This window comes from Oncorhynchus gorbuscha, linkage group LG23 (assembly GCF_021184085.1).
Source record: "Oncorhynchus gorbuscha isolate QuinsamMale2020 ecotype Even-year linkage group LG23, OgorEven_v1.0, whole genome shotgun sequence".
NCBI classification, from domain to species: domain Eukaryota; kingdom Metazoa; phylum Chordata; class Actinopteri; order Salmoniformes; family Salmonidae; genus Oncorhynchus; species Oncorhynchus gorbuscha.
In genome coordinates, this window is record NC_060195.1 from 46,598,678 (window position 1) to 46,620,840 (window position 22,163).

General features: G+C 40.7%; 1 protein-coding gene and 1 pseudogene across 2 annotated transcripts; one reads left to right on the forward strand and one right to left on the reverse strand.

The window, feature by feature from the left end:
• Positions 1-48: 48 nt before the first annotated feature.
• LOC124010679 lies at positions 49-14,425 on the forward strand (annotated as a pseudogene).
• Positions 14,426-16,633: 2,208 nt separating this feature from the next.
• On the reverse strand, positions 16,634-19,612 carry LOC124011680 (C1GALT1-specific chaperone 1-like). 2 transcript variants are annotated; one of them, XM_046325161.1, is made up of 2 exons: positions 19,455-19,612; positions 16,634-18,032 (listed from the first exon to the last, which is right to left on the reverse strand). In XM_046325161.1, exon 2 carries the CDS (start codon positions 18,008-18,010, stop codon positions 17,054-17,056), a length of 957 nt encoding a protein of 318 aa, XP_046181117.1. In that variant the 5' UTR covers positions 18,011-18,032; positions 19,455-19,612; the 3' UTR covers positions 16,634-17,053. The 2 variants fall into 2 exon arrangements, with proteins under 2 accessions (XP_046181117.1, XP_046181118.1); XM_046325162.1 differs by having other exon boundaries at positions 19,459-19,555.
• Positions 19,613-22,163: the final 2,551 nt, after the last annotated feature.

A 22,163-nucleotide genomic window follows, 5' to 3' on the forward strand; every position in this document is an offset into this window, starting at 1 on the left:
TGGTAGAGCTAAACAAATAACATTACCAAGTTTAGGCTTGCCAACTACATGACCAGGTAGCTAGCTCATTGGCTAGTTCGCTAACTATTCAATGTTGTTAGTCTTCCACGTAGACCTGAACTAAACTCTTGATTAGCTTTCAAGTGAGTGAAGAGTCACGCTAACATGAGTGTGTTCCCATTTTCTCATTTCAGATTTGATGAGAAGGAAAATGTTTCCAACTGTATTCAGTTGAAGACCTCGGTAATCAAAGGCATCAAAAACCAGCTATTGGACCAGTTTCCAGACATTGAGTCAAGGCTCAACCATATCATGCCAAAAAGGACCCTGTCAAAATAGTGAGATGGTAAGTCAAGAAGTTAACATTTTCTCCCCTTCTCAATTCAATTTGCTTTATTGGCATGACGTAACAATGTACATATTGCTAAAGCTTACTTTGGATATTTACTACATGAAAATAACAAGAATCAAAATTGTCAACGGGACAACAGTAACAATAGCCAAGGTTCAAAATAACCATACATTGAACAATAACAATAAGCATACTGTAGAGGACATGTGCAGGTTGATTGGTCTGTCAGACACTGTCCCTCAACTTATGGCAGGCAGCAATCCTGCGTCCTCCCCCAACAGGACGGGTAGCCAACTCTCAAGGTCTTTGAAACCTTGAATAAGGGTTTCAAATTTGGGGAAATGACACTAATTGTTTTATATTTTTCACATTTTGTCAGGAAATGCAGCTCTGTCTCAGGTTCTGCTGTTGTACAGTGGCTGCACAGCCTTTCCTCTACAGGGAGCCAGGTTTTCCTGTGTCTACCCTTCTCAAGGTTGTGCTCACTGAGCCTGTACTTTGAAGGTTTTTCTAAGGTTTTGATCAGTAACCATGGTCAAATAGTTAGCCACGATGTACTGTCGATTTAGGGCCCGACAGCACTGTACTTTGCTTAGCACTGCATTTTCTTAGCACTGTGTTTTCTCAGTGGCTGTGTTTGAGAGCGTCAAATCCATTACACTTGATGTACATGGTTTTAAGTTGCAGTTGCAGCCGATAACACTTTTCTAGTTTCCTTTTTCCATTATTCACAGGTGTTTGGAAATGCTGGTTAGCTAATTAGAAAAAGGTGGTCGCCTTTCTCTTCCATATGTGGAAATATGGCCATCTGGGATCAGTTTGAAAAAGGTGTATAGTAATATAACTGTTTTTAATTTTTTAAATTTTATTTAGAGATGATATGAAAATAAAGTTCAGAAGGTTTACAAAACCATATTGCAAGTACCGTAATTGCTGGACTATTAAGCGCACCTGAATATAAACCTCACCCACTGAATAAAAAAAAAAAATGTATTTTGTACATAAATACGCCACACATGTCTATAAGCCGCAGGTGCCTACCGGTACATTGAAACAAATGAACTTGGTCACTATCTTCCTCCTCCTGTGCACTGAAACCACTCTAGTCATCTCCTTCGGTGTCGGAGATGAATAGCCTCAGAATTGCTTCATCCGATGTTGGATCGTTTTCATTGTCGCTCTCGTCACTTTCATCCGGAGGCAAATACCCCGCTGAGCTCATGCTGCCCCTTCAACACGCAGCAGTCCAGCCTTTCGAAACCCATTGATGATAGTGGGTTTTTTGACAATACTCCACGCTGTCAGGACCCACTGGCAGACTTGACCATAAGTTGCTCTTCGCATGCAGCCCGTTTTAGTGAAAGATTTCTCCCCACTTGTCATCCAAGACTCTTGAACAAGGAGCGCCACCTTAAATGCACGATTTACACTGATGTCGAGTGGCTGCAAATACTTTGGGCCATCTGCTTTTCTTCCCTCTGAAAGCCTTTGTTGTCTTTTTGCACTGAGTCAGTTCCTCACGCTGCTGTTTCCAATGTCTTATCATCGACTCATTAAGGCCAAGCTCCCGTGCAGCAGCTCTCTTTCCTTTTCCAACAGCCAGATCGATCGCCTTCAACTTGAAAGCTGCATCATATGCCTTTCTCTGTGTCTTTGCCATGATGAGGGTGACAAAATTACTACGGTAATCAGAATGATGGGAAGTTTGAGCGCGCTCGAGTTTACGTCACATTATGTGACGGTGCTCAGTTTTTTGGCGGCATGAATCTTGTGAAAGCGGGATAAATTAGCCGTGTCATTGTATAAACCGCAAGGTTCAAAGTATAAAGTAGCGGTTTATAGTCCGGAAATTACGGGTAATAACGTTTAGACAGCGTCGGGGCTGTTGTACACATTGGCTGTGCCGCATTGCATGCTTCGGCTGAGAACCCAAGAGGTCACCCTTGGGTGAACGAGAGCAACTATTTGACATGTTATGTTTTGTGTTCCATCATCCAACCCACAGCCATGAACACACTGAAATCTTGACAGTGAATGGAGAATTGCTCTTCTTCAGACAAAGAGAAGGACCGTTCTACCCAACTCTCCGACTGCTGCATAAGTGTAAGACCTCCACTCTTTTTGATTTGCAGGTACTGTCTGTGATTTGAATTCAATCACTTTTTGACAGCACCCCTTTTGATTTGAACAAAACTTACCATACATATTTGTCCATAGTAGAAGTGCTCAGGAAGTGACTATGCCAAAATGTTAACTTGAATTGGAAAATCTGTTTTAAAGTATACTGTGAATCCTCCATAGGAAACCTATTGATCATAGAAATATAGATAATAGAATAAACATGTTAGCAGTTGATGTTACTCTTCAATAACATAGACCCCAAAGCAAATCAAGGGGAAAAAATAGGTTTATTCAAAGAGGACAAATCATAGATGTTATGCGAGAGGCAGATGCTCATTCTTCCACAGAACAAATAAACAGGATGTAATTTTAAAACCTCCAAACCTAGCCTGCGGTTGACCAATTAGAATTCCTTGCAGTAAAATTGGGCCAACGGCCAGATTACAAATATCCTGTTTCAGACTTGATGTATAGACCATTTGAACCAATGAAAACTTCACGCACGTAGCTATGAGTCCAGGACTGACATTCCTACACACATTCTAAACAGATGAACAACTATTTCCATTGATAATTTATTCCCTATTGACCTCTAGTCCTCTGCGTTGTGTATTATCTTAAAATATTCTGACAGACATGAACATTAAGTTGATATTTGACGGTGGGTAGACCCGCGGCCCTCTTTGTGGAAGTAAAGTTAAAATTTCAAATCAATTGACATTTCAAAGGGGTACCAGCTAAATTGCATTTGTCTGAAGGGATAAGTCCGTTAAATTAATTATATTTCTGTTTGTTGTTGTTATATTGTTATATTTGGAAACACATTGTCCTTGACTCCAACCCCATTCACTGCACTGAACGAATGTGGGTGGGCAATGTCTACATAAGGGTGCATATTAAAAACTCTGACGAAGGCCTTGGGGCTGATATGTAAAGTGTAATACTAGCAAGAGCAGCGTGCAGGATCCTATTTTATCTCATATTATTGTAATGACACCCACCCTGTATTCAACTGCATGTTGTGTCTCAACCAAGGGCAGACCCAACACAACTTCAGATGATGGTAGGGTCTAAGCTAAAATAAATGTAATCATAGAAATTGACATTTTCCTTTAACATGAATGATCTAAAAAAAAAAAAAAAGGTTAACCCCTTAATTAAAAAAAAATATATATTTTTTTAATTAAGGGGTTAACCTTTTTTTTTTTTTTTAGATCATTCATGTTAAAGGAAAATGTCAATTTCTATGATTACATTTATTTTTTAAGGATATTATGAAATAGTTAGACAACCTTGTTTTGTAAGCATTTAAATGTTTATGTCAACTGTTTATTTTCCAGTGATGAAGACATGGATGCCTCATGGTATGGTGGGGTATGCAAAATGGGTCAACTTTGAGTACCTTTATCTCCTGAATGTTTTGGCATTCAGGTCTAAAAGTAATTTTCTGACCACTTCTTCCATGGCCAAACCTGTATGGAAAGTTTTGATTAAATCAAAAGGGAGGCTGTCAAAAAGTGAATGAATTCAAATGTATTTACCCTATGTGCTTTGTGTACTTGTACTGTTTGGTAAGTTACTCTTTTTTTCTGTTTGTATTTTACAGACCCTTTTATTCTTCCACACCAAAAAGTAAAGGGGCCATCAAGTTTGTCCTAAGTGGAGCCAATATCATGTGCACTGGATTGACATCCCCAGGTGCCAAACTCTACCCTTCTGACTCAGAAACAGTAGTTGTATCCTTCCTTTGACCGATATGCTGATCATGTACGGTGCCTTGAGAAAGTATACATACACCTTGACTTATTCCACATTGTGTTACAGCCTGAATTAAAAATTTATTAAATGGTTTCTCACCCATCTACACACAATGTCCCATTATGAGAGTTAAAACCTGTTTAGACATTTTTGCAAATGTATTGATAATGAAATGGAGAAATATCACATAAGTATTCATACCCCTGAGTCAATATCAGAATCACCCATGGCAGTGATTACACCAGGATTGTTCAATATTTGCACATTCTTTTTAAACTTATTCAAGCTTTGTCAAGTTGATGTTGATCATTGCAAGACACCCATTCAAGTCTTGGCATAGATTTAAGTAGATTTAAGTTGAAATTGTCACTCGGGAACATTCAATGTGATCTTGGTAAGCAACTCGTGTATATTTGGCCTTTCGTTTTAGGTTATTGTCCTGCTGAAAGGTGAATTGTCACCCAGTGTCTGTTGGAAAGCAGACTGAACCAGGTTTTTCTCTAGGATTTTTTCTGTGCTTAGCTATATTCCATTTATTTGTATCCAAAATAAATCCCTTGTCCTTGCTGATGACAAGCAAACTCATAACATGATGCAGCCACCACCATGCTTGAAAATATGAGGAGTGATACTCAGTGATGTGTTGTTGGATTTCCCCCAAACAAAATGCTTTGTATTCAGGACAAAAAAGTACATTTCTTTGAATTTTATTTTTGAAGTTTTACTTCAGTGACTTATTGCAAATTATTGTATGTTTTGGAATATTTTTTATTCTGTACATGCATTTTTTTCACTCTGTCATTTAGGTTATTTACTCCACAATACTATGTTGTTGATCCATCCTCCATTTTCTCCTATCACAGCCATTAAACTCCACAACTGTTTTAAAGTCACCATTTTGAGCTCACGGTGAAATCCCTGAGCGGTTTAACTCTACTCCAGAAACTGAGTTAGGAAGGACGCCTGTATCTTTGTAGTGACTGGGTGGATTGATACACCATCCAAAGTGTAATTAATAACTTCACCATGTTCAAAGGCATATTCAATGTTTATTTTTTGCACATCTCACACTAGGTGCCCTTCTCTGTGAGGTGTCCTTCTCTGGTCTTTGTGATTGAATCTGTGTTTGAAATCCACTGCTTAACTTGAGGGACCTTACAATTATCTGTATGCGTGGGGTGCAGAGATGAGGTAGTCATTCAAAAAGTCATATTGCACACAGTGAGCCCCATGCAACTTATGTGATTTTCACTCCTGAACTTATTTTGGGCTTGCCATAATGAAGGGGTCAAATACTTATTGACTCAAGACATTTCAGTTGAAGATAAAAATTAAAAACAGAATTCCACTTTGGGGGTATTGTGTAGGCCAGTGACACAAAATATCAATTGAATACATTTTAAATACAGGCTGTAACACAACAAAATGTGGAGAAAGTCAAGGGGTGTGGATACTTTCTGAAGGCACTGTTTGTTCAGTACAACGCCTTACTTGGCCCGTTTTCTACATGGGACGAGCCTTTAGGATCAGGCTCCGTCCATGTAATCCTATTAATTTAAGGCCACGATGATGCTTTCAGTAACTCAAGAGTTCCAGAGTTGGAAATGGCTTACCACTAGATCGGCCCTCAGTAAATCTGAGTTCCAAGTGGGAAACTCAGACCAGAATGTTGATACCCGAGTTTACGAGTTGTGATGTTTCTCCACTTACCTTTTAACTCTAACCAAAAGATTGTAAAACAAATTAAAATCAAATTGATTTATATAGCCCTTCGTACATCAGCTGATATCTTAAAGTGCTGTACAGAAACCCAGCCTAAAACCCCAAACAGCAAGCAATGCAGGTGTAGAAGCAAAACAAAGCCATTTTCAATGATGTTTGACCCATACAGTATAGTACAGTGTATTCAGATCCCTTCCCTTTTTCCACATTTTGTTACATTACAGCCTTATTCTAAAATTGATTAAATACATTTCTTCTACCCAATCTAGACACCCCATAATGACTAAGCAAAAACAGATGTTGAATTTTTAAAACAGATACCTTACTTGCACAAGTTTTCAAGACCCTTTGCTATGAGACTAGAAATTGAGCTCAGGTACATCCTGTTTCCATTGAGCGTCCTTGAGATGCTTCTACAACTTGATTGCAGTCCACCTGTGGTAAATTCAATTGATTGGACATGATTTGGAAAGGCACACACCTGTCTATATAAGGTCCCACAGTTGACAATGCATTTCAGAGGACAGTGTATGTTGCATTGATCTGATCTGTAATAGACTATGGCAGTATAGTTCGGCAGCCCGGACATCTTTGGAAAGGCTAGCTGTCATACGGGGCAAGGACTCAGAATATGTAGTGGGGCGTTTCGGACATCCCCAATGGCTGCACTACATGTGGAGATGGGGGATATGTCATTGCAGATTAGGAGACGACAGCTGGCAATGAATTATTCTGTTAACCTACAGGGACATGGGGTGTCTCATCCTGCAAAAGGGATTTTACAGGCCTGCTGGGAACATGAGAGAAGACAGAATACAAGCTTTGGGTGGGTGGGTAATATCTAGGCGAAGGAAATGGGACTGTATGGAAGGGAGTTTAGTCCAAAGGTAGCCATTCCTGTAAACCCACCATGGCTACTCCTGACTCCAGTAGTTGATCTAGAAGTGTTGGAGAGACGACAGAAAGATAAGGGAGGGTGATGATCCATCTGATTTGTTTAAGAGACGTCTGGATACTGTGTATCAGGATTTTGTGGCCAAATACACAGATGGTTCAAAAGATCCAAAGACCGGACGTATTGGGTCAGCATTTGTAGTTACAATGAGCAAGACAGAGGCAAAACGCCTGATATGGACCGTGATGGTGCAGAGATGGCAGGAGCAGTGGAATAGAGATGCTAAGGACAGGCATTTATTCAGAGGAAAGTCAGTGCGGGGAAGACTGTAGGAAGGGACAGAACAGAGGAGGCTATTTTCACAAGATTAAGGGTGGGACACAGCCGGTCCTTCAATGTGATAGGAAAGCATCCAACAGTAAAGTGGGATTTATTTCCAGGAAACCGAGACGTGGAGCATGTATCACTACAGTGTGGGCAGTTTAGAGGGAAAGAGAGGCTGAGGTCTAGTATGAGGGAGAAGTAGATACAATAAATTAGTTTTGAGGTATATTGAGTAGAACGTCATTAAATATAGTCTCAAATATTTTATATTTTTTAAGAGCAACAGGGCTGGCAGGTAGGATTTAGTTTCTCCCGGTCTCTGGCCCACACTCCAGTACAGTAGGTGGCGGTAATGCATCAAAACATTTCTGCAGCATTGAAGGTCAACCAGAAAAAAACACACTGGCCTCCATCATTCTTAAATGGAAGAGGTTTGGATCCACTAAGACTTTTCCTAGAGCTGGTCGCCCTGACAAACTGAGCAATCGGGGTAGAAGGGCCTTGGTCAGGGAGGTGACCAAGAACCCGATGGTTACTCTGACAGAGTTCCAGAGTTCTTCTGTGGAAATGGGTGAAACTTCCAGAAAGACAACCATCAATGCAGTACTCCACCTTCAGTAAAAGGCACATGACAGCCCGCTTGGAGTTTGCCAAAGGCACCTAAAGACTCTCAGACCATGAGAAACAAGATTCTCTGGTCTGATGAAACCAAGATTGAACACTGGCCTGAATGCCAAGTGACACATCTTGAGGAAACCTGGCACCATCCCTACAGTGAAGTATGGTGGTGGTAGCATGCTGTGGGGATGTTTTTCAGCAGCAGGGACTGGGAGACTAGTCAGGATCGAGGAGAAAAATGAATGGAGCAAAGTACAGAGATCCTTGATGAAATCCTGCTCCAGAACCCTCACGACCTCTGACCAGGGCAAAGGTTCACCTTCCAACAGAACAATGACCCTAAGCACACAGCCAACACAATGCAGGACTGATTTCAGGACAAGTCTCTGAATGTTCTTGAGTGGCCCAGCCAGAGCCTGGACTTGAACCCCATCGAACATCTCTGGAGAGAGCTGAAAATAGCTGTGCAGCGACGCTCCCCATCCAACCTGACAGAGCTTGAGAGGAACTGTAGAGAACAATGGGAGAAACTCCCCAAATACAGGTGTGCCAAGCTTGAAGCGTCATACCCAAGAAGACTGAAATCGCTGCCAAAGGTGCTTTAGCAAAATACTGAGTAAAGGGTCTGAATAATTATGTAAATGTTTATTTTTAATACATTTTGAAAAATGCCGAAATCCGTTTTTGTTTTGTCATTATGGGGTATTGTGTGTAGCTTGAAAGGGGGGGTTTAATCCATTATAGAACAAGGCTGTAACATAACAACTTGTGGAAAAGGTCTAGGTCTGAATACTTCTCAAATGCACTGTTTTGACACATTGTCAATATAAGCAAGCAAACTAATTTATTAATAGCTACATTAATCCCACTGGTTGAAAAGCACTAATGCATTCATGCCTTAGTTATGACTCACCAACTGGGACTTAACGAGTTCCTGAAAACCTTCCGAAAGCACCATTATGTCAGCCTGTAATTGTCATACACCAACATTGGTGTTTTGACACTTCCTGTTGGTATCAAGTGCATGTGAGGTGGTGTTTCCTTTACAATTGGTTTCAGGCCATAATGGCGGAGGGCAAGCAATATGCGCTTTGTGTCGGAGTCATGAAGATGTCTGCAGAAAACATGTAATTATCACGACTTTCCTATTTACACCACAGAAATGTACTTGTACACATACGACATCACCAAAAGTATGTGGACACCCCTTCAACACCTGTTGCTGACAGTATCAAATTGCGCACACCGCCATGCAATCTCCATAGACAAACATTGGCAGTAAAATGGCCTTACTGAAGAGCTTAGTGACTTTCAACATGGCACCGTCATAGGATGCCACCTTTCCAACAAGTCAGTTAGTCAAATATTCAACCTTGTAGGGTGGCCCGGTCAACTGTAAGTGCTGTTGTTGTGAAGTGGAAACGTCTAGGAGCAACACCGGCTCAGCCATGAAGTGATAGGCCACACAAGCTCACAGAATGGGACCGCCGAGTGATGAAGCGCATAAAAATAGTCTGGCCTCGATTGCAACACTCACTATCGAGTTCTAAACTGCCTCTGGAAGCAAAGTCAGCACAATAACTGTTCGTTGGAAGCTTCGTAAAATTAGGTTTCCATGGCCGAGCAGCCGCACACAAGCCTAACACGGAACACAAACCAGCTGCGCGCTATTGTGCATTCATTTATTTTGTCCACCTACATCAAACGCGATGATGACACAAGGGTTAAAATATCAAAACAAACTCTGAACCAATGACATTAATTTGGGGACAGGTCGAAAAGCATATTACATCTATGGTAATTTAGCTAGTTAGCTTGCACTTGTTAGCTATTTTTTCCTATTTAGCTAGCTTGCTGTTGCTAGCTAATTTGTCCTGGGATATAAACATTGAGTTGTTATTTTACCTGAAATGCACTAGGTCCTCTACTCCGACAATTAATCCACACATAAAACGGCCAACCGAAACGTTTCTAGTCGTCTTTCCTCCTTCCAGGCTTTTTCATCTTTGAACTTATATGGTGATCGGCATCTAAACTTTCATAGTATAGTCGTGTCTTTGGCTATGCCGGATTAAGTGATATGACATGCTATTCTATAAAATAATTTCTCCGTCATTAATATTACCTGATTGAGCTAATCATGTAAATGTAATTAACTAGAGTCGGGCACTACAAAATAATGTTTTTGAGCTGTTATCTTCCGAATAAACTCTTAAAGACCGAGTAATATTTTACATCAATAGCAGTCAATATTAATCGTCATCTTAATTCAGTCTCATCTGAAAGTTGTACATTCTTAGTTATCTGCACGAACCCTGGCTAACAAGTTGAATCAGCAATACAAAATTGGGTTTAATTATTTATTTACTAAATACCTAACTAATCACACAGAATTACACATATTTAAATCATTACTTGATTACACATTACGTCATAAAGGAAAACGTCCCTAGCGGGCTGTCATGCTTGTTACACAAAAGAAAAGGGCCTGGGTTTGAGTGAAAGAGCGGGAAGACTGAGGAACAAAGGGAAGAAGCTGTGCTATCATAAATACAGTATCTTATGCATTCTAAATTACTGCCCATTTGGAAAAGGAAAATGCAATAAATATTTACTCTGAGCTGCGCTTCGGTAGGTTGGTGGTAGATGGAAGGCCGTGTTGCTCAACCGAATCCTTTCAAGAATGTCTCTGGTGGTCAATTGGATACGTTGTAGTAACGTCGTTGTGTGATAGACGGGATACTCTGTCTGTTCCTTCCTAACCCTCGTTTGCATCTGCTGTTGCTAACTCAACGGCTAGGAGGTATCACTTCTGTAGTGAATAAGAGTTCAAAGTTCATACCATTCGCAACCAAAGCTCACGCTGATGTTGGCTTCGTTCTGTAGTTATTATCTGAACCATTCTGACATCTTCGGAACAGGAGGTTATATTGTCGTCAAGCGCTTATATAGGAAGGGAGAGGAGGGCGTGTTTGAAAAGTTTTATAGCCCATGTCCCTTCACATGGGCGGGCCACTGATTGAGCAGCCCTATTTTATGAAAACCTAAAATCACATTTCATCCCATCACAAATAATTTCATATTCAAACATTTAAATTGAACAACAATTCCATGTGAATCGGATAACTCTGATGAGAATGTCTCAGATGACAACCAAACTGACATAATTTTCATTAAGTACCACCGCATATGTTCAATCGTTCGGATTACCAGGATATAGTTTATTTCCCCCCCATCTTCTGATGTTCCCATAATCTCTATGTTAACCAAGGTTTTTGCAAATGTAACATCAGTAGGGTAGAGAGAGGAAAAGGGGAGGGGGAGAGGTATTTTCATAAACCTACCCCCCAGGCCAACGTCATGACAGTATTACCACGACGACTGGCAAACGGTTCGTCTTTCAATCACCCACGTGGGTATAACCAATGAGGAGATGGCACGTGGGTACCTGCTTCTATAAACCGATGGGAGAGGCAGGACTTTCAGAGCGATCTGAAAGTCGCAGACGCTCGCGACGTGTCCGGTCTGGTCAGCATGTAAGATCACAATGCCAAGTGTTGGCTGGAGTGGTGTAAAGCTCGCCTCCATTGGACTCTGAAGCAGTGGAAAGACGTTCTCTGGAGTTATGAATCATGCTTCACCATCCGGCAGTCCGACGGACGAATCTGGGTTTGGTGGATGCAAGGATAACACTACCTGCCCGAATGCATAGTGCCAAATGTAAAGTTTGGTGGAGGAGGAATAATGGTCGGGGGCTGTTTTTCATAGTTTGTGCTTAGTCCCTTTAGTTCCAGTGAAGGGGAATCATAAACGATACAGCATACAATGACACGTTTCTGTGCTTCCAACTTTGTGGCAACAGTTTGGGGAAGGCCCTTTCCTGTTTCAGCATGACAATGCTCCCGTGTACAAAAGCGAGGTCTGTACGGAAATGGTTTGTCAAGATTAATGTGGAAGAACTGGCCTGTGCAGATCGCTGACCTCAACCCAACATGTAGCATTTTCCTTTCTGTTTTCCATGAGTTTGCCTACAACTTCAGCACCTGCTGTAAGTGCCTGGATGTGCGTATGTTCTTCAGCTTTCATATATGGATCTGGACCATTCACTATGAACTGGACTGTGTTAAGGCTAAAGTATGAGCAGTGCGAGTTGAGATTAAAGCGAGAGCTGCATGTAGCCACATGTGGACATTTTGTTCATATGTTATTTAGCCCAGTTCTAGATAATTTGTAGTCAGTAATAGGGGAGTGATTGGTTCCTACAAGAGCACAAAGCGAATACATTTCTAGACATATTTGAAAAGCGAGTCAGGTAAAAGCTTTTGTTTTTTTGTCTCAAAGTGGCAGTGTTGTAATTTGACACAGCTTATTTTAAGCCTAAGTAACCAACAGGCTGAGGGTAAAATAATTGTTCTGATTCTCTGAAATAATGGAATGGGAATAATAATGCATTTGATTTATTTATTTATTTGATTTTGCATAAAACAACAACACTTTCAGTCGCCTTATCTGAAGGACAAGTGGATAGACAGGTTAGTGTCAAGCCCTGCATGTTTTTCCCCCAAAAGTCTCATGGAATGGTAACCCACATTGAACACCACACATTGGCTGAATGATAGAACAGCTATTTCCTTGTTAAAATGTTATGGAATACATTTTCACTGTTGTTTTAGGCCACTCTGGTAGGCCTATATTATGATCAAATAGCCAATAGCCATTGTTAAAACTGTAACTTAAAGTGGGTACAGCCTCAGTGTTCACAGTAAACACGTGCTGGAAGTTGCACTGAATTTTCACAATGTTCAATTTGGGCTCAGCAGACCTGAAATTTGCTCAATGGAAAAAATGAAAGGGAACATTAACAGCAAAGGGGGGACCAACTTCATATTAATGCCCATGATTTTTGAATGAGATGTTAGAAAAACAGGTGTCCTCATACTTTTGATCAGGTGTACTTGTATAAACTACAGTACGCGTATAGACTTTCCTGATGCTCATTCCACTTCACTTTTTGTGGACAGAGAGAAAGTCAACAAGGGAGTAGGAGTTGAAAATGTTAATTATCTTAACGACGGACAATGGCACATGAAGACGTATAAGTGAGATGTCATTACCCACCCCTTGGACAACATGGAGCTCTTGACAGCGAGGCTTCCAGTCAATTGTTTACACCAAAGCTGGAGGCTTTGAACCAACCTCCAATTGATGCACAAATAAAAACCTGCATTTAAAGTTATTTTCCATTCTTTTGCATTGCCTTTACATTTCATGGTTTCTTTGCTAAAGTCGTTGGGACTCACTTGCAACCAGGAGAAAAACATCTGAAATGGATTGTAGATCATAGTACCATGTATATACTATTACATGTATTTATGACATGAAATCAATAAAGAATTATCTGGCGAGTTGGAGGCTAAAGAAAGATGAAATCAGATTTTTTAAGGGGTCAGTTACATTCTCTCTTTGCAGAAGTTTCGGCACGCATGGTCTTCATTAGGTGTACGTATTTATGAAAACTAAAGTAATCTAGCAGACACTTCCATATGCCAGGATGTACAATGATGCTTGATGGGGCATGAATACAGACAGGCATCACTGGTAAACATTCGAAAAGAATGTCACATTCACTGTTTAATGAAATCATTTTTTAGAAATGGCAACTCGAGTTGAGGATAGTTTGTTTGGAGCTCTGTGGGAGAATCAATAGTTTTTGCTTGGCGAATACGTTTTCTTCTCACCGTGGAAACAAAACAATAATCAATATGAAGGTACACGGAGAAAAAGTAGAGCCTACATAAAAATACTCAAACGACAGTTGGGCTAGGGGTACAATAACACAGAACATAAAGACCCAAGGAATTGCCTTGGTGTACATTTATATATTATATTATCCAAGAATAGAACCAATGGTTGAATAATGGAAATTACCATTATTCCCAAATCCCACGCTGTAGCTTTAAACTTAATCCACTGCCCTGTAGCTACTGTAGGTCTACCCATCATTTCAAGATGGAACTTTGTATCAATCACTGATATTGTTAATATACTGCAAAATTCACCTGTGCTCTGTAGACTGGACTTCCCTGGCTGTCTGAGCATGCTGAGACCCCAGCCACCATCTGATCCTGCTAAGACACGATGAGCATAGTTTTGTGTATTGAATGCACAAGAGGGCTGCATTTCCGTGGGATGCTTGTGTAACAGGGTTGGTTATGTTTCCACTTGCCTGAAAAGAAAGGTGTGTTTAATGTGCAAGCATTCTTATTCTTATCCTTCTCCGCTGTGCAATCCAGTTTCCGAGCTGGTCATGGGTGCACCTCAGCCACTCTCAAGGTACTAAACAATAGATAAAAGACAGTACTGGGCAGCAGTCTTCATCGAAGTGGCCAAGGCTTTCGACTCTGTCAATCACTGTATTCTTATTGGCAGACTCAACAGCCTTGGTTTCTCAAATTACTGCCTCGCCTGGTTCACAAATTACTTCGCAGACAGACTTCAGTCTGTCAAATCAAAGGGCCTGTTGTCCGAACTTCTGGCAGTCTCTATGGGGGTAGCACAGGGTTCAATTCTCGGGCCGACTCTTTTCTCTGTATATATCAACGATATCGCTCTTGCTGTGGGTGATTCCCTGATCCAACTCTACGCAGACGACACCATTCTGTATACATCTGCTATGCAAATTAATTCCTTAAAAATCATACAATGTGATTTTCTGGATTTTTGTTTTAGATTCTGTCTCTCACAGTTGAAGTGTACCTATGATAAAAAATTACAGACCTCTACATACTTTGTAAGTAGGAAAACCTGCAAAATCGGCAGTGTATCAAATGCTTGTTCTCCCCACTGTATAGGGAAGGTAATCAGGGAAGTGATGGAATTGTGTTTAAAGTATCGCCCTTTCTTCAACATGCCATACAAAACTGGTTACAATTTCATTTTCCCTGACACCCAAAAGTACTAATTACAATTTGACAGGAAAATGGTCCAATTCACACACTTCTCAATAGAACATCCCTTGTCATCCCTACTGACTCTGATCTGGCGGACTCACTTAACACAAATGCTTAGTTTGTAAATGATGTCTGAGTGTTGGAGTGTGCCTCTGGCTGTCCGTCAAAAATAAATACAAAATTGTGTTGTCTGGTTTGCTTAATATAAGTTACTTGAAATTCTTTATACTTTTACTTAAGTACATTTTAGAAATTCCATTTACTTTTGATACTTAAGTATATTTAAAACCAAATACTTTGACTTTTACTCAAGTAGTATTTTACTGGGTGACTTTTACTTGAGTCATTTTCTATTAAGGTATCTTTTCTTTTACTCAAGTATGACAATTGAGTACTTTTTTCACCACTAGGTATCGCTGCAAAATGCTGTGGTAGCCATGCTGGTTAGATGTGCCTCGAATTCTAAATAAATCAGACCGTGTCACCAGCTAAGCTCATCCACGCGATCAGACCTTCTCCTCCATGCTCCACACTGGCAACCACACATGCGCAGATCCTCCATTCACCTACTCTGCTTCTCACAAAGACACGGCGGTTGGAACCAAAAATCTCCAATTTGGACTCATCAGGCCAAAGGCCAGATTTCCACCGGTCTAATGTCCACTGCTTGTGTTTCTTGGCCAAAGCAAGTCTTCTTATTGGTGTCCTTTAGTAGTGGTTTCTTTACAGCAATTCAACCATGAAGGCCTGATTCACACAGTCTCCTCTGAACAGTTGATGTTGAGATGGTTCTGTTACTTGAACTCTGAAGCATTTATTTGGGCTGCAATTTGTGAGACTGTTAACTCTAATGAACTTATCCTCTGCAGCAGAGGTAACTCTGGGTCTTTCTTTCCTGTGGCGGTCCTCATGATAGCCAGTTTCATCATAGCGCTTGATGGTTTTTGCAACTGCACTTGAAGAAACTTTCAACGTTCTTGAAATTGTACAGATTGACTGACCTTCATGTCTTAAAGTAATGATGGACTGTTTGCTTATTTGAGCTGTTCTTGCCATAATATGGACTTGGTCTTTTACCAAATAGGGCTATCTTCTGTATACCACCCCTACCTTGTCACAACACAACTTCTTGGCTCAAACCCATTAAGTAGAAAATAAATTCCACAAATTAATTTTCAAGACAACTGTTAATTGAAATGCATTCCAGGTGACTACCTCATGAAGATGGTTGAGATAATGCCAAGAGTGTGCAAAGCTCTCAAGACAAAGGGTGGCTACTTTGAAGAATCTCAAATATATTTTGATTTAACACTTTTTTGGTTATTACATGATTCCATGTTTATTACAATGGGGGGGGGGGGGGTATACAAAAAAAGGATCATCACTTTCTCCTGGTCAGTCTGTCATGGAAAGAGCAGGTGTTCCTAATGTTTTGTACACTGTGTATAAAGATGATACTGTATCTCTATCATTCTCTTTGTTTACCACATATGACTGGGAAAAATCTATGCGAACGGAGCTACAACTGGTAATTACTAGTCAGAAACTTGTCTATTTTAGCCATATTACACTAGTCCCTAACAGTGTGTTTGTGTGTAAGTGTGCGTGTCTAATATATATATTTTTTGTTTTGCTTATCAATAACAAGGGGTAAGATGAAAATGCTTCACTATGAGCTAGGCCTATTTTGCTTTACAGTGCTCTATATTTGGTTTAGCACTTTTTATAATTAAGAACTATGATTTCCCACTCTGACTGAATGCAACAACAGAACAGTCATTTCATTTAGTTGTTGGTATTAGGAGGATAAACATGGCTGTCAATTTCAGTCCATTTTTATTTCACCTGGTTTTCCAAGTGGGTAAAATAGTTATAAAATAAACAAAAAACAAATCCACCAACATTAATTTAATTACAATGACAACAATCATGTGTAGCAAACTATTTGTTTACAGATTTTTACAGTCATCTCAATACTTGATCAATTTCACCAAATCTTCACTCTGTGTGGCCTTGTATTAGCCTAATTAAACAAAATTAGCCACACATACCAATGAAAATTAATTAATTAAGTGAAAGAGTTAGATATATTTCTTCATAGCACTGTATTAGCCTACATCTGTTCATTCATTCTTCTAAACCACAATTGTATTGTGCGGAGTGCAAATTTCAAAAGGTATAAAAGACTAAAGATTTGCCACCCTCTCTCATGTATACAAACTGAATCAGAAAACAGTTCAACAGTTGACTTGAAATCACACACCAGCAGTCTTTTTAATTCCATGTCTGGCCCAAAGGGGGAAGCCTTGCACTTTAGTCATTGTCAGAGCCCTCGGGGGGCAGGAATATCAAGGAATCATGGAAGTTGTGCCCATACGGGCGTAGTCTGTAAACCCCAAACATCATGACCTGCATCTGGTTTGGTGACATTCCACTAAAGGTGATGGCTAAGTCAGAGCAACAGCCCTCCACCACATCCAAAGAGTTTTTGGACATGCTGTCTTCGATGAGTGAACCCACACTCTTACTGTTGAACAGCCCCTTGCCCTGTGTGTCCTCACCGTTCTCTGCAAAGACCCCAGTGTACTTCAGACATATAGCCAGCTGTTTCTCTTCGCTTAGCTTCCAAAGGGACCTGCCTCGCTCTGGACACTTCTCCCCGTCTTTGAACACGTTCACCAGCCTTCTGAGGGCTTCGTAGCTCAGCACGATGCCGCTCTCGTACTCAACGTACTCAAGTTCGCCCGATTTCACGGTGTGGCCAATGTAAAAGGGCTCGTTGGGGTCTTTGGCCAGAACGAGGTACTTGAGGTTCTCAATAATGGCAAAGGTGGTAGGCCGCGCCACAAAGAACCATCGCAGGTCACCGGAATTGTCGTACGCGTGCTTCAGGGCCTTGTGCAGCTTGGCCCACTCGTCCTGTTCGTTAAGGTCCACCGCTTCCAGAGCTTTGGCTGACTCGGAGCTGTAGAATACAGCCTGGTCGCAGTGTTTACCCCAGGTGTCCTTGGCTGTGGCCCAATACACTAGGACCTTAGGCTGAACCATGATGACGCAATAGACTCGCACCTTCTGGCTCAGCTCCACCATCTGGGGCTCGGACAGGCTCTGTAGCTCGTCGTTGGTGGGAGCCTTGATGTGGTGGTGGTGGTGCTGGTCCTCTGGGCTAGACTGCATGCCTGGTGTGAAGCTCCCTAACAGGGACAACAACAGGCAGAATATGCCTCCCAGGGCCATCCCCTTCATGAAGGAGCTGCCTTCCGACAACATGTTAGTTTGTCAGCAGCACACACTGTGAAAGTAGGAAACAAACATTAATTTGCCCTATTACTAATCAAATGGATAGTCATGGTGGTGGTAAAAGGCGCAAAATAAAGAAGCTAGCTATCTAGCTACGTAACAAGTGACTGTCATTTCATGTTAGTTGAGTGTAAAAAAACAACTATACTGAACAAAAATATTAAAACGCAACATGCAACAATTTCAACGATTTTACTGAGTTACAGTTCATATAATGAAATCTGTCAATTTAAATAAATGAGGCACTAATCTATGGATTTCACATGACTGGTCAAGGTCTCAGCCATGGGTGGGCCTGGGAGGGCACAGGCCTAACACTTGAGACTGGCCCACCCACTTGGGAGCAAGGCCTAGCCTATCAGGAGGAGTTTTTCCTTACAAAAAGGCTTTATTACAGACAGAAATACTCCTCAGTTTCATCAGCAGGTGAATAAGCCGGATGCGGATGTTCTGGGCTGGCGTTGTTACACGTGCTCTGCGGTTGTCAGGCCAGTTGGACATACTGACAAATTATCTGGCAACAGCTCTGGTGGACATTCCTTAGTCAGCATGCCAATTGCACATTTCATCAACTTGAGGTGTTGTGTGACAACACTGCACAATTTAGAGTGGCCTTTTATTGTCCCCAGCACAAGGGTAATGTAATGATCATGCTGTGTAATGATCATCCGGATTAATCAGATTATTGATATGCCACACCTGTCAAGTGGATTATCTTGGCACATGTAAACATATGAGAAAAACCTTTTTGTGCATATGAATCTTTCTAGGATCTTTAATTTCAGCTCATGAACACACACTTTCCATGTTGCGTTCGTGCTTTTTTCAGTGTAGTTCACTCTTTACTATTAGAATCCAGTTAGCAAAGGACATAAACTGCCAGTGCAAAAAGTATCAAACTATTTCATTGCTAACTGGCTATGAAACTTGACAAACAGGTTTACAAGTAAAGGGTGTATCAGAGTGCTAAACGTACACCCACGCGTAAACACTGCAGTGTTCTAAAATATTGTACCAATTTCTCGGAGCAGCTCAAGCAGTTAATCAAACTGTCGACACATTCAAATGAATAGAGGAAGTGTACCGGGAGACGCGTTGGTTGGGCATTGTGGGGAGGTGCGCGCTCGGACTGTGCATCCCCCGAGAATGGTGGTCTATGAGCCGCGTAGTCATGTTACAAAGGGACGCCGTACTATCGCGTCTCGGCGTTTGTATGATTTACTCTTAATTTACGTCTCGGCGTCTAGACTATGATTTACGCTTAATGAAGCTGTCGAACTACCGTCAGTACAATCTTGTTAGCTTGCTTGTTAGGTAACATTACAGATATATAGCTACCGTAGCTATAATCACAACATGGCAAAATATCTCATTAAGACAAACGTTTAAACCAAAACATCAAGAAAACACGTACCTACAGACGACTCCCACGGGCTAAGAATTCCCTCCCTTCTTTTTAGTTTCCACTCCTGTCGAGAGCGGTGTCAGGTGTGCTGTGGCAGATGAAGGGGCCTGGGTTCCGGTCAAGAAGCACAGTTTCGACTGCTCCTACAGTTTTGCTTCGGTACTGCAGTCTAACTGACGCTCGGGCCAGTAAAGACAATAATTCCCACATAGGAATTTTCAGATCAGACTTGTCTAACATGACACATTGGTCTTGATCTCCACTATAAAAAGCATCTAGACATTATCTCAAGTCTTTTACAATAACATTATCTCACATTTATTTTAGAATAACATTACGTTTTCAACAGCGGAGATTTGTATAAACCTTGCGGTCTGTCTCTCGGACATTTGCAACATTGTTTCAATATTCAAATTCGATCTCATACTGTCCCATAGTGTCGGGAGTCGGGACGAGACAGACAGGCAGCGTTTCTCAGCCAGTCGAAATCATGAATCAGTTGGCATAATTTTATGGATATATGCAACAAAAAAATCAATTGAAAAAATGTTAAACAAAACGCAGCTAATTTGCATTCTTCACATCTTCAGTTTGAAGATGTGTTGTTCCTGACGAGTGAGCACATTTTCTATGCCAGGCGAAATCGCGCCTCATCAAATGAACATATCCTCTGCAGCAGAGGTAACTTTGGGTTTTCCTCTCCTCTGGTGGTCCTCATGAGAGCCAGTTTCATCGTAGCGCTTGATGGTTTTTGTGACTGCACTTGAAGAAACTTTGAAAGTTCTTGAAATGTTCCGTATTGACTGACATTAAAGTAACAATGGACTGTTGTTTCTCTTTGCTGATTTGAGCTGTTCTGGCCATAATATGAACTTGGTCTTCTACCAAATAGGGCTGGCTATCTTCTGTATATCACCCCTACCTTGTCACAACACAACTGATTGGCTCAAATGCATTAAGAAGGAAAGACATTCCACAAATGTACTTTTAACAATGCTCACCTGTTAATTGAAATGCATTCCAGGTGACTACCTCATGTAGCTGATTGAGAGAATGCCAAGAGTGTGCAAAGCTGTCATCAAGGCAAAGGGTGGCTGCTTTGAAGAATGTCATATGTCAAATATATTTTTATTTGTTTAACACTCTTTTGGTGTCTACATGATTCTATATATGTTATTTCATAGTTTTGATTTCTTCACTATTATTCAACAATGTAGAAAATAAAAAAAAATAAAAGTAAAAAAATTAAGAAAAACCTTGAATGTGTCCAAACTTTTGACTGGTTCTGTATATCTGTTTTTTAGAAATCTCAGATACAGATACACTGGGATATTATCAAGACTAGCAATTTAGCTTATTTTCCCATTCTTTTGGACAATAGCCAATTTCTCCTTGTTTCCACTGCCATCAGATTCAAGTTCAGCATCCGCTTCCGCCATCGTCCTCGAGTCCATCCACCTTCCATAGTCTTTCAGGAGGCTGATAATATCCTCAAAAAGTTATACAACTGCACCATTGAGCATCTTGACTGGCTGCATCATCGCTTGAAATGGCAACTGCTCGGGGCCGAACTACCTGCCATCCAGGACCTCTATACCAGGCGGTGTCAGAGGAAGACCCTAAAAATTGTCAGACTCCAACCACCCAAGTCATAGACTGTTCTCTCTGCTACCGCGCAGCAAGCGATACCGGAGAACCAAGTCTGTGACCAGAAGGCACCTGAGCAGCTCCTACCCCCAATCCATAAGACTGCTTAATCAAATGGCTACCTGGACAATTTACTTTACACTGACCCCCTCTAATATTTATGCTCGTAAGCATTTCATTGTAAAGTCTACACCTGTTGTATTTGATGCATTTGACCAATACAATTTGATTTGATTTGATTTAGTCCTCCACTCCATACTCATTCTGAGAATTCAGTTCATCCTGCTCTTGGAATCCTCTTGATAGCTCATATCTGTGGCTTGGGGGGACCATTGATTCATGAAAAATATAACTCATGAGCTTAGTTGAACTGTACCTCATCAGAACCTAAAATATAAGCTTGATTTACTCCAGTGTTTGTATCAAAGTAAATGTGAACAAACACTATATAGCCTCAAAAGATGGTTAAAACTATCATTTAGATATCATGGATGGTCAGTCCTTGCATCCTATTGCTCTGTCTATGAATTTGAGAGTGGTTGCATTTCTCCAGCCCCAAGAGAGAAAGCTTAGTTATTGTTTCAACTGCTGATTACCGCTTTAAACTATATGTGTGACTATAGTAAATTTCACTTATTTTGACACGAACCAGATACAATGCCATTGTACAAACTTTGAAATGGATATCATCACCATAACTCATCATATAATATTTTATTTTGTATAGCCTAATGTTGAAATTAGATTTTGACACATCATAATTGTTTTTTCATTTTGAAATGGAGTAATACAATATTCTATGATGGAAGTCTAGTCCTGCTTGTTTTCATCACTATTTTTTCATCACTATTTTTCACCTAAGAAAGAGCAGATGAGATGATGTATAGAGGTAAGATCAAGACACCAGATTGTTTTCAACAGCAATTTCTGAAACCTGTAGACAACCATATGACAACCTTATAAATCACTTACAACAGTCTGGGCCTTTTGATCATACTCCTATTTCCTGTTATTAAAAACCTTTCATTTTGACAAAGAGACCTTAAAACCTAGAGCATTGACACACCACAC